Raw genomic sequence first — 12190 nt, 5'->3', positions numbered from 1 at the left:
GTTGTATGACTCCGCCCACCAGTCCACCCTGTGGTTGTATGACTCCGCCCACCAGTCCACCATGTGGTTGTATGACTCCGCCCACCAGTCCACCCTGTGGTTGTATGACTCCTCCCACCAGTCCACCCTGTGGTTGTATGACTCCGCCCACCAGTCCACCCTGTGGTTGTATGACTCCTCCCACCAGTCCACCCTGTCGTTGTATGACTCCTCCCACCAGCCCACCCTGTGGTTGTATGACTCCTCCCACCAACCCAACCTGTGGTTGTATGACTCCGCCCACCAGTCCACCCTGTCGTTGTATGACTCCGCCCACCAGTCCACCCTGTGGTTGTATGACTCCGCCCACCAGTCCACCCTGTGGTTGTATGACTCCTCCCACCAGTCCACCCTGTGGTTGTATGGCTCCGCCCACCAGCCCACCCTGTGGTTGTATGACTCCTCCCATCAGTCCACCCTGTGGTTGTATGACTCCGCCCACCAGTCCACCCTGTGGTTGTATGACTCCGCCTACCAGTCCGCCCTGTGGTTGTATGACTCCGCCCACCAGTCCACCCTGTGGTTGTATGACTCCGCCCACCAGTCCAGTGTCTCTGACAGTCTCCATCCATGTCACTGAGTGCGTTAACATGGACAGTTTAATTCCCTTTTCATTCAGAATGAAAGTTCATTCCTATTAAAAGTGATCTTGTAAACACCTAATTCAGAATGAAAATGGCCAATGCGATTGAAAATTCAATCCGATGTAAGGGGCTGGAATATTCTGTTTCTAATTCCGAATGAAAGAATCTCTCTCACTTGTATACATTCATTCCTCCTTAAGTTCATTCCGGTCTTTCTGCGCTTGCTCGTTTCCTTGCTCTTCTGGCGCCATGACGTATACATCGAGTGCACAACTCATTGCACTCACCGATTTCCATTCTCCACAGCACGGTCTTCTATCTCCCTTCTTCGACCTTCTACCTCCCTTCTTCGACCTTCTACCTCCCTTCTCCTCCTCAACAGACGAAGCATTAGCAGAACAAGGTTGTTGTCGTACTGCTGCTTCAAGAATATAAGCAAAACAAGCCCGAAAAAGGCACTAAGAACGGCGTCGTCAAGCATCTTGGTATCCGGAGCGAGGACTACAGTGTTTTCTTCCGGTAAACGTAAACATGTAACATCCGCCCCGCCCCCTATCCAATCAGAAACCTTCCCTGCCCCAAACCTTGTGCAGACCTAAATGAAGGCGATTAAACTGATCTCCGTGTAAACCCTCATTCAGAATGAATATTTCCCATGTAAACTACCTGGAAAGACTTTAATTCAGATTTATTTCATTCTGAATGAGAAGCCATCATGTAACCACACCTAGTGAGAACATGGATGCTTCACACACAGAAGATCTATACAATCAGCACAGTTTCAAGATTAGAGTCACCAATTCAGTATCTGACCAAATGTCTCCCCTTCTGTTCCTGAGATATGACGTTAAAACATGATGATGTCACAGTCAAGCTGACCTTTTACCTTAATTATTTTATCCTGTTAGACATTTGTGTTGAGTTTGGTCAGAATTAGTGAATGAATTCTTCAGTTATGAACAAAAACATGTTTTGTGAGGTCACACTGACCTCTTATCAGTTTATTCTTAAGTCCAGGTGAATGTTTGTGCCAAATCTGAGGAAATTCCCTTAAGGTGTTCTTAAGATATCACATTCACAAGAATGAGATGGATGTACATCTCTATGTCTCTGGCTACAGCTGTCGTCAGTGCAAAGGCAGAACACACTAACTGATGGAGGCAGCAGTCGACCAGCAGCTCCTGCTCACTGATGTTAAATCACTGTTTCTGTCGGTGGAGTCTGACTATGATTAAAGAGATATAACAGCTTAATTTCCTCGTGGAAATTACTGTCAGACATTAAGGTGAAGCTGTGGAAATATTCTCAATATAACGTACACTTAAACTGACTTTGAATTTCAAAGTTCTTACAATACATTGCATGCTGACTGACACCTGCTGTCGGTCACACACTGACTTTAAAACATCTGAACTGTCCCTTTACAAATGACCAAAACTCACATTTCAGTTGAGATCAGTTTTTATTTGTTGCCTGAGTAGAAACAGATTTTAGGGACTCAAGTGAAATGAGCTGCAGATGCATCAAAGTCAAACTTGTTATCAAAGTTAATTTTTTTTCATGTAGGGTTGGCTTCTTGATTTCTTTTTCTGTGTTTAGTTGGAGTTTGTAGGAGAGTGTCCTGTGTTATGTGACAGTTTGAGCATCCTAACCTCCAGACAACCTGGAGCTGGGCAATATGTCCTGGAAATTATATCACAATATTTTTAAGTGACACATTATATGTTTCAGATATTTTTAAATCTCCTTAGAGCACCTGCATTAACGCTCGGACTGGGAGACAGAATCCAACCTAACAATACGTCTGACCAGTTCCCCTCTCACTGATGCTGATGCAGAAAGCTGTACGGATCTTTTTTTTTTTTTTTTTTAATATATATATATATATTACAAGATTTTTGATCAATAATCATCGATAATGTGGATGTTACGACTCAGTGGTTTGAGACAAGCGTTAAATTAAAAGTCTGGTGAGTTGATACATTTACATCAGTTTACTGTAACGCAGCCTTTAACATGAGGGGAAACACACTGATGCCACATTACCATACGACGACGTCCAAAATCTGAGACGATAAATAGTTCCATATCTCAATAAGGATATGTCTTCATATTGCCCCGCCCTGAGACAACCTGTTCACATCTCTTACTGAGGAATCTTGAAGCTGCAGATATTGTGAATGAACTCAAATCAACACGCAGAATCTGATAAACCAGCAGACACTCATCGTTTCATTAAAACCAAACTGAAAAAGTGGAAAAACAACTGAGAATAAAGTGACAACATACCGAAGAGAATAAAGAGGCAGTGGGGCGTAACTCTCTTTAGAGACAGCAGAGAAGGCAGCGGAGGGACAGGACAGGTAAAGGTGGGAGGGCAGGACAGGTGGAGGGTCCGAGGCGTTTCCATGGCAACAAATTAAACAGGGGAAAAAAGACAGGTGAGGGGTCAATCAGAAGGTTAATTACCTTTGGAGAGGAGGAGAACACATGACTGGACAGGTGTGTGTGTGTGTGTGTGTGTGTGTGTAGGCATTATAAACATTACAGGTAAAGACATCAAGTGAGAACAAAATCTGTGACATCAGAGACTCAAACAGCCAATCAAAAAGCAGGATAGAAAATGTTTCTATGACATCACTGCAGGACCTGACCTCTCTATGACCTCTGACCTCTCCTGTTGGTTGTGATGTTGATGATGTAAGAGGGTCATAAAGACGGCGTGAGTCCAAACGTTAGTCTGCAGGAAGTAAACTAAATGATGTTCACTGCAGCACGCCACCGTCATCAGGGCGTGCCGCTGCCATGAGGGGCGGTGCCTCGGCTACAGCGGTGTAGGGTGGGTGGAGCCTGTCAGGTGACATCCACATGAATGTCAGGGCCAGAGGTCAGTGGTCTTAATGTCTGACTGATCGAAGTAAAAGACTCAAACTGTGCAGAATAAATACTGTTTGCTGACACGATGTTTGAAGTCATGTGACTATTATGATGAGTGAAATTCAGATGGAGAGCAGGAAGTGATGAAGTGAACATACAGGAAAGTGACAACATAAAAGTGTTGTGCTGATTTGTCCGGTGTGGACACCATCGTCGTTACAGATGACCTCGTCCTCCAGATCTAATGTTACGAACGTTACATGGCGAGCTGATGAAAGCGTACAATAACCTAGAGGACTTTAACTGTCCGGTTTGATCGACTGAAACAACCGACGTCTTGTTTTTGGTTAGTTAATGTTAGGTAACTTTAGTGTCTATTTTCAGTGTTGGTCATCTTTGTCTCCAGTTGTCTCCATCTGGACAACTCACTCCCCCAATCCTAAATGGATCCCTTACAGACTTGTTGACTCAAGCCCTAAGCCCTTACAGACCTAGGACCAATTCCATTTCTTCCCCTTAGCCCTTGTCTTGGCCCGTCCCCTTAGTTCTACGCGTTCATGTGAGGGGAAATGGTGTCCCAATTCTCCGTCAGGGTAAGAGCTAACCTGACGGAGAACTGGGACACCACTTCCCCTCACATGAACGCGCAGAACCTGTAAGGGCTTAGGGCTTGAGTCAACGAGACTGTAAGGGATCCATTTAGGAGTGGGGGAGTGTCTGTGACATCACATGTGAAGAAGTTATAGCAATGTTTCTGAGAATTTTACAACCCCTCTCTGACACGTGTTTGTATCTATGACATGATCATGTTGTAAGAGATGTTACCAATGAACTAGAACAATGGAAACTATCTGTGTGTGTGTGTGTTTTTCTACCATTCTTACTTTTAGTTTCATTAGGGGCCTCCCTCCCTAGTGTAGTGGTTAGAGCACTCACCCTTCATGCAGAAGGTCCAGGGTTCCAATCGTCAGGTCAAGGGTCAACATCAGTAAAGGCATGTGGTCATGAGTGGTTCCCACCTCCGTTTTAAAGGAACAGTTCACCCCAACAATCTAAAGTAAATATTTCCCCTCCCTCCTGTTGTGTTCTTCGGTGTATACTGACACTACACTCAGCAGCTGTATCACTGCACAGAGCGAAGTGTGTATCCGCTCATGGACGCGAGGCTCGTGACAGCGTGAGGTGTAAACATCAATGGTGTCTTCCTCAGCTGAGCTGTAACGTTAGCTAGCTCAGTGATGCTAGGTGAGCGAACAGGATAATAGTTCCTACATCTAAGTGCTCAAGACAAGGTCTGTGGATTCTGCTGAGTGAGCGGGTCAGAGACACTGATGCAGTGATGACATTTCCCACATGTGATTGGCTGTTTGAATCCTCTGTCGTGTCCTCTGTGGACACGCTGGACAGAATGATTAATAATTATAATAATAATGATAGTAAACGGTGTGCAGAGGAAGTGGAGGAGCTGCTCACAGGTGGAAACAAATCAAACTGTGGACGATGTTCATCTTTAGACAACAATGAGACAAGAAGGAGGACATGATGAGGAGGTGGACAGACTGTCCTCTCACCTCGGGGTTGAGGTTGCTGACCAGCAGGACAGAGACTCCAGCAGACATGGGGGGGAAGCCCAGCCTGGTGGCCCCGGGCAGGGACAGAGAGGCCAGGGCTCCGGGCAGAGTGGGCACCGCCAGGCCTGGATAGTGGGAGGACACTGGGAGAGACGGGAGCAGTGAGACAGGACATGTGGACGACAGTTAATGATCACAGTCTGGATTATTGTAGTGGCGTCTCCGTCTGAGAACACATGCCAACAACAGCGTGCTCAGAGATGTGATTGGCTGAGTGCTGACCATGTGACTGCAGCTCCTCGACAGGAAGTAACTGGATTTAAATGTTTGATAAAATTATATTTCAGACAGTGAAGGAAAACGTTAGCCACACAATAACCAGCTGTACAGCAGTGAGTCAGAAAACAGCAAACATATTGATTATTGATTGACTGATCAGCTCCACCTCTGACAACAGCCAAACTATATCAAACCATCTGTAAACAAACTGTCACACAGCTCGTGCAGAATAATCACAGTCTCATTGATCCAGTCAGACGATCAGGACACACGTGACTTGTACCCTGACGTTAGAGTCTGACTGTGCGAACAGCTAACACGGACACAGCTGACAGGTCTCAGATAATCTCAGTACTTAATCGATTATGGATTATTTCTATTCTACATCTCAGTGACATGTGACACGTGACGTGTGACGAGCTCTTCCTCCTTCACTCATTAAATTTTGTCTACAAATATTCTGTTCAAAGATCCTCAGTCTGGTTCTGCTCATATTTTACAGCTAACAATGATCAAGATTAAATGTGTGAAGCTATCTATCTGACTGTAACCTGGTGAATAAACCTCATGTTGTGTTGGAGCTGCATATGTGACACATCTGCAGCTGTGTGACTGGACGTGGACAGGTGAGACTCACCTGCAGGTTGGAGGGTGAAGGCTGGTGGGAATGTGTGAGTGGCTCCGGTGTACGGACCTGCTGAGATGATACCTGGAGCTGTAGAGAACAGACAACACCTGAGTTACACTTTGAGCTTCACATGAGGTCACATGATCACAACTGTTGGTGGGAGGGGCTGGCGTACTGAAGGCTGTGGCCATGGCCGGGTGCTCCATGGCGGGCTGGCTGTCTCCGGTGGGCAGGTCGGGTCTGGTGAAGTCACGGCTCTTCTCATTGTTGTATTTGACGTTGAGGCTGGTGAGTTTGGAAAAGCTGATCCTCAGAGTGCAGCAGCCGTTATAGATGTTCTGTCCGTCCAGAGCCTGAAGGACAGACAGGCAGACAGAGAGACAGACAGGTCAACAGAGCTCTACAGTATTCAGTATCCGTGGCAACCAGCAAGGTGTGGGGCTCACCAGTTTAGCCGCCTGGGCGGATGCTCCGTCAGGATACTGCAGCAGAGCCTGGAACTGACTGTTCTTGGTGAAGACGATGATCCTCAACACTGTGCCGAACTTTGAGAAGATCTGAGGAGCAGACAGGAAGTGGGTCAGACTATTACAGGAAACGCACGTCTGAGAAATCTGAGTCGTGAGGCGTTCACAGCCAGCTGTCTGAAACAGCAGCAGGTTCAGAGTTCATGATGTCTGTGGATCTATGTGTCTAAATGTTGTTGTTGTTGTTGTTGTTGTTGTGTTTACCTGGCAGAGGGCGTCCAGGGTGACGGGGTACACCAAGTTCTCCACCACCACCCTCAGCACGGTGCTCGGAGCTGCTACAGCCCCGTCAACATGAGACGTAGTGAGGGCCCGAAGAGCCGCCTGGGCCCTCTGACAGAGGAGACATGGAGGATCAGAACATGCTAACAGATGCTAACAGCTAGCAGCAGATAGGCCCTGTACAGATGCTAACAGCAGATAGGCCCTGTACAGATGCTAACAGATGCTAACAGCAGATAGGCCCTGTACAGATGCTAACAGCTGATAGGTGTTGTACAGATGCTAACAGCTGATAGACGCCGTACAGATGCTAACAGCAGATAGGCCCTGTACAGATGCTAACAGATGCTAACAGCAGATAGGCCCTGTACAGATGCTAACAGCAGATAGGCCCTGTACAGATGCTAACAGATGCTAACACCAGATAGGCCCTGTACAGATGCTAACAGCTGATAGGTGCTGTACAGATGCTAACAGCAGATAGGCCCTGTACAGATGCTAACAGCAGATAGGCCCTGTACAGATGCTAACAGATGCTAACAGCTGATAGGTGCTGTACAGATGCCAACAGCTGATAGGCGCTGTACAGATGCTAACAGCAGATAGGCCCTGTACAGATGCTAACAGCAGATAGCATCTGTTAGCATCTGTACGGCACCTAACAGCTGATAGCATCTGTACAGGGCCTATCTGCTGTTAGCATCTGTACAGCGCCTATCTGTACAGCTGATAGGCGCTGTACAGATGCTAACAGCAGATAGGCCCTGTACAGATGCTAACAGCTGATAGGCGCTGTACAGATGCTAACAGATGCTAACAGCTGATAGGTGCTGTACAGATGCTAACAGCTGATAGGCGCTGTACAGATGCTAACAGCAGATAGGCCCTGTACAGATGCTAACAGCTAGCTACAGCACTGAGCAAGCGGTACCTCCTGATTGGGGGAGTTGTCGGTCTTGAGCTCTTTGTGGTTGGAGAACTGGACGTAGACGGGATGGTGTCTGATGATGGGCATCACTGTGGAGTAATAACCCACCATGTTCTGAGCTGCGTCCTCCGTGTTCATCTCTAAGAAGGCCTGACGGGGGACGGGGACACGTCAGTACTACAGTAACAGTACAGATACCACAGAGTAAGAATACTGCGTTCCTGCACCTGGTTTTTGGCTTTGAGCATCAGCAGGTTGGTGACCTCTCCGAAGGGCAGACCGAGGCTGATCACCTCGGCCTCAGTGATGTCGTTGGGAAGCTTGCGGATGTGGATGACCCTGGAAGGCACGCCAGGACCTCTTATGTCACCTTTGAACTTCTTAGTGTCGTTGCCATTGGCTACAGAGGACAGGAAACAATCAGGACAAGTTTATCACACAGAAACCTGAAGCAGCGATGAACTGATCTGTGAGTCGTCTGGTCCTGGTGTTCAGGAGGTTTAAAAAAAAAAGAGATGGGATATGAATTGTTGTATGTCTCAACTCCTAAAACTCTGTGTAAAATATTAAGAAATAAATACATAATAGTAGAATGAATGCCATAAAACTTTTTTAATTATTATTATCCAGTGTTGACACAGATCAAGACACAGGTTAAAGTGCAGCCACACAATGTGGTTAAAAAGTCATTTTAAAGGCTACAGTAGAATGCTTTTTAAACACTGCTCCGTTTCTGTTTCGTGTGCCTGTAGCGTGCGTATGCGTAATGACGTGAGGCGTTACGTGGTATCAAATTGGTCATAGGCTGTACTCACCGACACCCAGTACCGCATTTTAGGCAGTATCGGAGGCATTTCTGATACTGGTATTGGTATCAGTACAACTCTATTCACAACACTGAGTGAGGAACATCAGCTTGACAGTTTCACCTGTGTGAGGTGAGCTGATGAAACGTCTGTGGAGATCTGTTTGTCTCAGTGTTATCTTAGTTTAGTTTCTTTAGTATCTGTGTGAACAGATAACGATCTGTCTGTAAATATTCAGCCACCTTACACAAATACAAAGGACTATTCTGTAAATATAAAACAGATCTGCAAATACACAGAAAACCTGTGAATACATTTTAATAATTCACAAAAAAATAAAATTACGTCTGAATATCTTTCCAACAGATATCTGTGAATCTACATTTGTATTTTTACTGATGAAACGTGAGCAGAATGAATTTTGTTAGAAGGAACTTTACGTATAGTTAAGTATTCATCAATATGTTATCAGCGCCAATCTTTTCGTGTGTACTAACAAAATCTATACCTGCATCTGCTCGTAGCACTCGTGTCAATAAGATACTGCACATAAATGACGCATATCACTGTTAGAAATTGTGCTCTGTTGCGTTCACAACACACAGACACTTCTGATACATCCAAGTTAAACATGACAAAAGATTAGAATAAACAAACGCAGATAAATAAGTTGGTATTTAGCAGATTTAAGCTTCAGATTTCTTAAAAAAAATGAATGAGTTATTTAAATCAACTTAATACAAAACTGGAAAACGCTGTTCTCTGAATGAATAAAATAAACCAACACTCTGCTCCTCTGCGCTCTGTACACATCACAGGCCCAAACTGCACCTCATCTTACTATGTAATGAGGAAAACTGTGTGTGTGTGTTCCATGATTTTCTCCTCACTGACTTGGTCAATCCATGTGAAATTTGGCACAGTGGTAGAGGGTCATGGGAGGATGCCAATGAAGCAATATTACATCAATTGGCCAAAGGGGGGCGCTATAGCAACCGACTGAAATGTCAAACTTTGAATGGGCATATCTCATGCTCAGACATGAAACTTTGCACAGAGATGCCTCTCCTCATGAGGAACACATTTGCCTCAAGAACCCATAACTTCCGCTTATATAGATTTTCCGCCATTTTGAATTTTTTGAAAAACACTTCAAATGGATCTCTTCCTAGGAAGTTTGAGCGATCTGCATGAAACTGGGTGAACATAATCTAGGGACCAATATCTAAAGTTCCCTCTTGGCAAAAGTTGGAAAACTTACTAAAACTGAGCTTCTATAAGGCAATGAATATTGCGGAGGGCGTGGCTCATCACATAAAGGTGTATAACATCTCAAGGGTTTCACCCATCACCACGCAACTTTGTAGGCATATGACCACACATAATCTGAGGGGACCCCTCCATTATTGACCCCATCAAACAAAATGGGGGCGCTAGAGAGCTCATTTCTTATCTAGGCCTAACCGCCATATGGATTTTTACTAAACTTGGTAGATATGTAGAACAGGACGCCTCAAGGTGACTGGAGAAATTTAACTCTAATTGGCAACTGGGTGGCGCTATAACAACAGAAAAATGCTTCAAAATGGCTAAAATGCGACCGATCGCTGTGGCTCCCCCTGTGGACCAATGTTGGTGTTGTTTTCTAATGTTTGGTATGACTAAGTCATGGTATGGTATGCTGTACATAATCACGGAAACTGTCAGTGTGTCATTCTGTCTGTCCCACGTTTTTCTACTCACTGACGTGGTCAATCTATGTGAAACTGCACATAGGCATTGAGGACTGGCATAGGTAGAAGGTGACAAAGCTACCAATGGCTATGGACTAGTTATTGTTTAATTTAATTATGAGAGTTGCGACGTGGGAGACGTAAACATTATTTCAAATTAAGTTTTGGTTTAATAAGACCTGTGGACGTGGGAGAACAATTCTGTGTCTGTCTCGGCTCACAGCGGGCAGCTGGTGAACCTGAACCTGTCAGAGAGTCGGAGGGAGACGTGCGATTATGTTACATGTTGCTAAACTTAACGCTGGGTCACTGCTGACATCAGACTGCCTGTATTAAGATGTCTTAATAGTGGTTTCATTTCACAGCAGAGACAAAGAGAACTGAGGCTCAGGGCAAACACCATGGTTACATGTCTGTTCATGGCGGCAGATGTGGGAGACGTGATGCTGCTCTGCAGGGCGCTTGATGTACATGTGGCTGCCGTAAGGGAAGCTGAAGAGGGAGGGGCAGAGCTCGACTCAGATGCAGCTGTCGGGCAAACAATACACTTTAAACTGAGAAATGATGCCTTGGGCCAAATATAAGAACTGAAATATTAAATTATTAAAAAGAAATAGTCACAGCGCTCCATGTGTTCGCAGGTCGACAGGATGCACCTGTCCACAGTAATGATCACCTCCATATATGGTGGTCACTGGATAGTTATGGGCGGGGCTGTATGATAATTACTGACCAGTGGGAGCGCTGTCAGTTTATGATTGATTGACATTCATGAACAAACACACGTGACTACGATCAAATCTGAGTTTTCCTGCAGCGTTCATGAATCCAGTGTAGGTTTATAGTACCAAGATTTTTTATGTGCAGATCTAAGCACACATTTACTGACACCTCATTACTGAGTCTTTTATGTTGTGGAATCTGTTGGTGTGTTTACAGATCTGTTTTATGTTAGTGGAGAGTGTTTCATATTCACACATTACACATTTACACAGATGTTCAATCTGCAAATACTGAGACAGATGTGTCTCCACAGATGGCACATGTGATACTGCAGATTATTAAAAACCAGAGGAATATATCTGACCTGTGGTGCTCATGATATACGGGCCGTTGGAGACGCTGGAGAAAAGCTCGTCAGATCCTCTCTGAAAGACAACATCAGTTTTACCTCCGCTGTCACTGAACATCTTTACATGATTAATAATCAGACATGTTACCAAACCAGCAGTCAGGAAACAAAAAACAAACTGACAAGACACTTTGCTCTTAAGTGTGGGCGCTAATTAACCAGACGAATAATTAATGTCTTCACTGTTTGATCTGTAACATGTCAGAAAACAGAAAATAAAAACATCTTTAATCAGGTCTGACGTGTGCCGAGTCACTGAAGCCCTGAAAGGGGAGTTTTATGTTGTGCAGAGTTCACACACATTTTCATGGACTGAAGTTCAAAACTTTTCCATGACTTTTCAAGGGTGCATCAGTTTTTCTTTTCCTCACTCACCTGGTGTTTTTTTAAACATATCAAACTTTATTCAGACAGAACATCAGACATGAAGGTGGAGACGGAACATGGAGAGAAACTGAGGAAACATACGTGATGATAAACAAAACGTGGTGCACATGTTTGAGCGTCATTACATCATCAGCTCCAGGAAACAAATTCACTGTTATGTTACATCATGTAGATCCTGATTACTGCAACTATTTCATTACACACAACAAAATTCCAGGACTTTTCCAGGTATTCCATGACTGGTGGAACCCTGTTTGTGCACACAAGATAATGATCCTGTGTGAACAGGACTTTCAGGTCTTTGTAGATGTGTCCTCCCAGAAACAAAGACTTATCATCACCTGAAGACAAACAGCTCTGCCTCAAACAAAACTTCAAACCAGCGAGAAATGAAGATTATTTTCTGTCCTCATCTCAGCCCGATCACCACCTTTTCAACCTGCTGCCCTCTGGAGGGCGCTGCAGCTCCCTGAAAGA

General features: G+C 44.8%; 1 protein-coding gene across 3 annotated transcripts in view; it reads right to left on the bottom strand.

Annotated features, from left to right (window-relative positions):
- Positions 1-12190, bottom strand: part of ptbp1b (polypyrimidine tract binding protein 1b) — a 34696-nt gene that overhangs the window by 4953 nt on the left and 17553 nt on the right. For all 3 annotated transcript variants that reach the window (XM_033621480.2, XM_033621482.2, XM_033621481.2), the window contains 9 exons: positions 11282-11342; positions 7883-8055; positions 7659-7805; positions 6710-6838; positions 6425-6535; positions 6154-6331; positions 5988-6065; positions 5072-5214; positions 2913-2946 (listed from right to left, as the gene is read on the bottom strand). In XM_033621480.2, coding sequence (XP_033477371.1) covers positions 2913-2946; positions 5072-5214; positions 5988-6065; positions 6154-6331; positions 6425-6535; positions 6710-6838; positions 7659-7805; positions 7883-8055; positions 11282-11342 — 1054 coding nt within the window. The remainder of the gene's footprint in view (positions 1-2912; positions 2947-5071; positions 5215-5987; positions 6066-6153; positions 6332-6424; positions 6536-6709; positions 6839-7658; positions 7806-7882; positions 8056-11281; positions 11343-12190) is intronic.

Source organism: Epinephelus lanceolatus, chromosome 6, assembly GCF_041903045.1.
Source record: "Epinephelus lanceolatus isolate andai-2023 chromosome 6, ASM4190304v1, whole genome shotgun sequence".
Taxonomy (NCBI): Eukaryota; Metazoa; Chordata; class Actinopteri; order Perciformes; family Serranidae; genus Epinephelus; species Epinephelus lanceolatus.
This window is presented reverse-complemented; position numbering and strand designations above follow the sequence as displayed.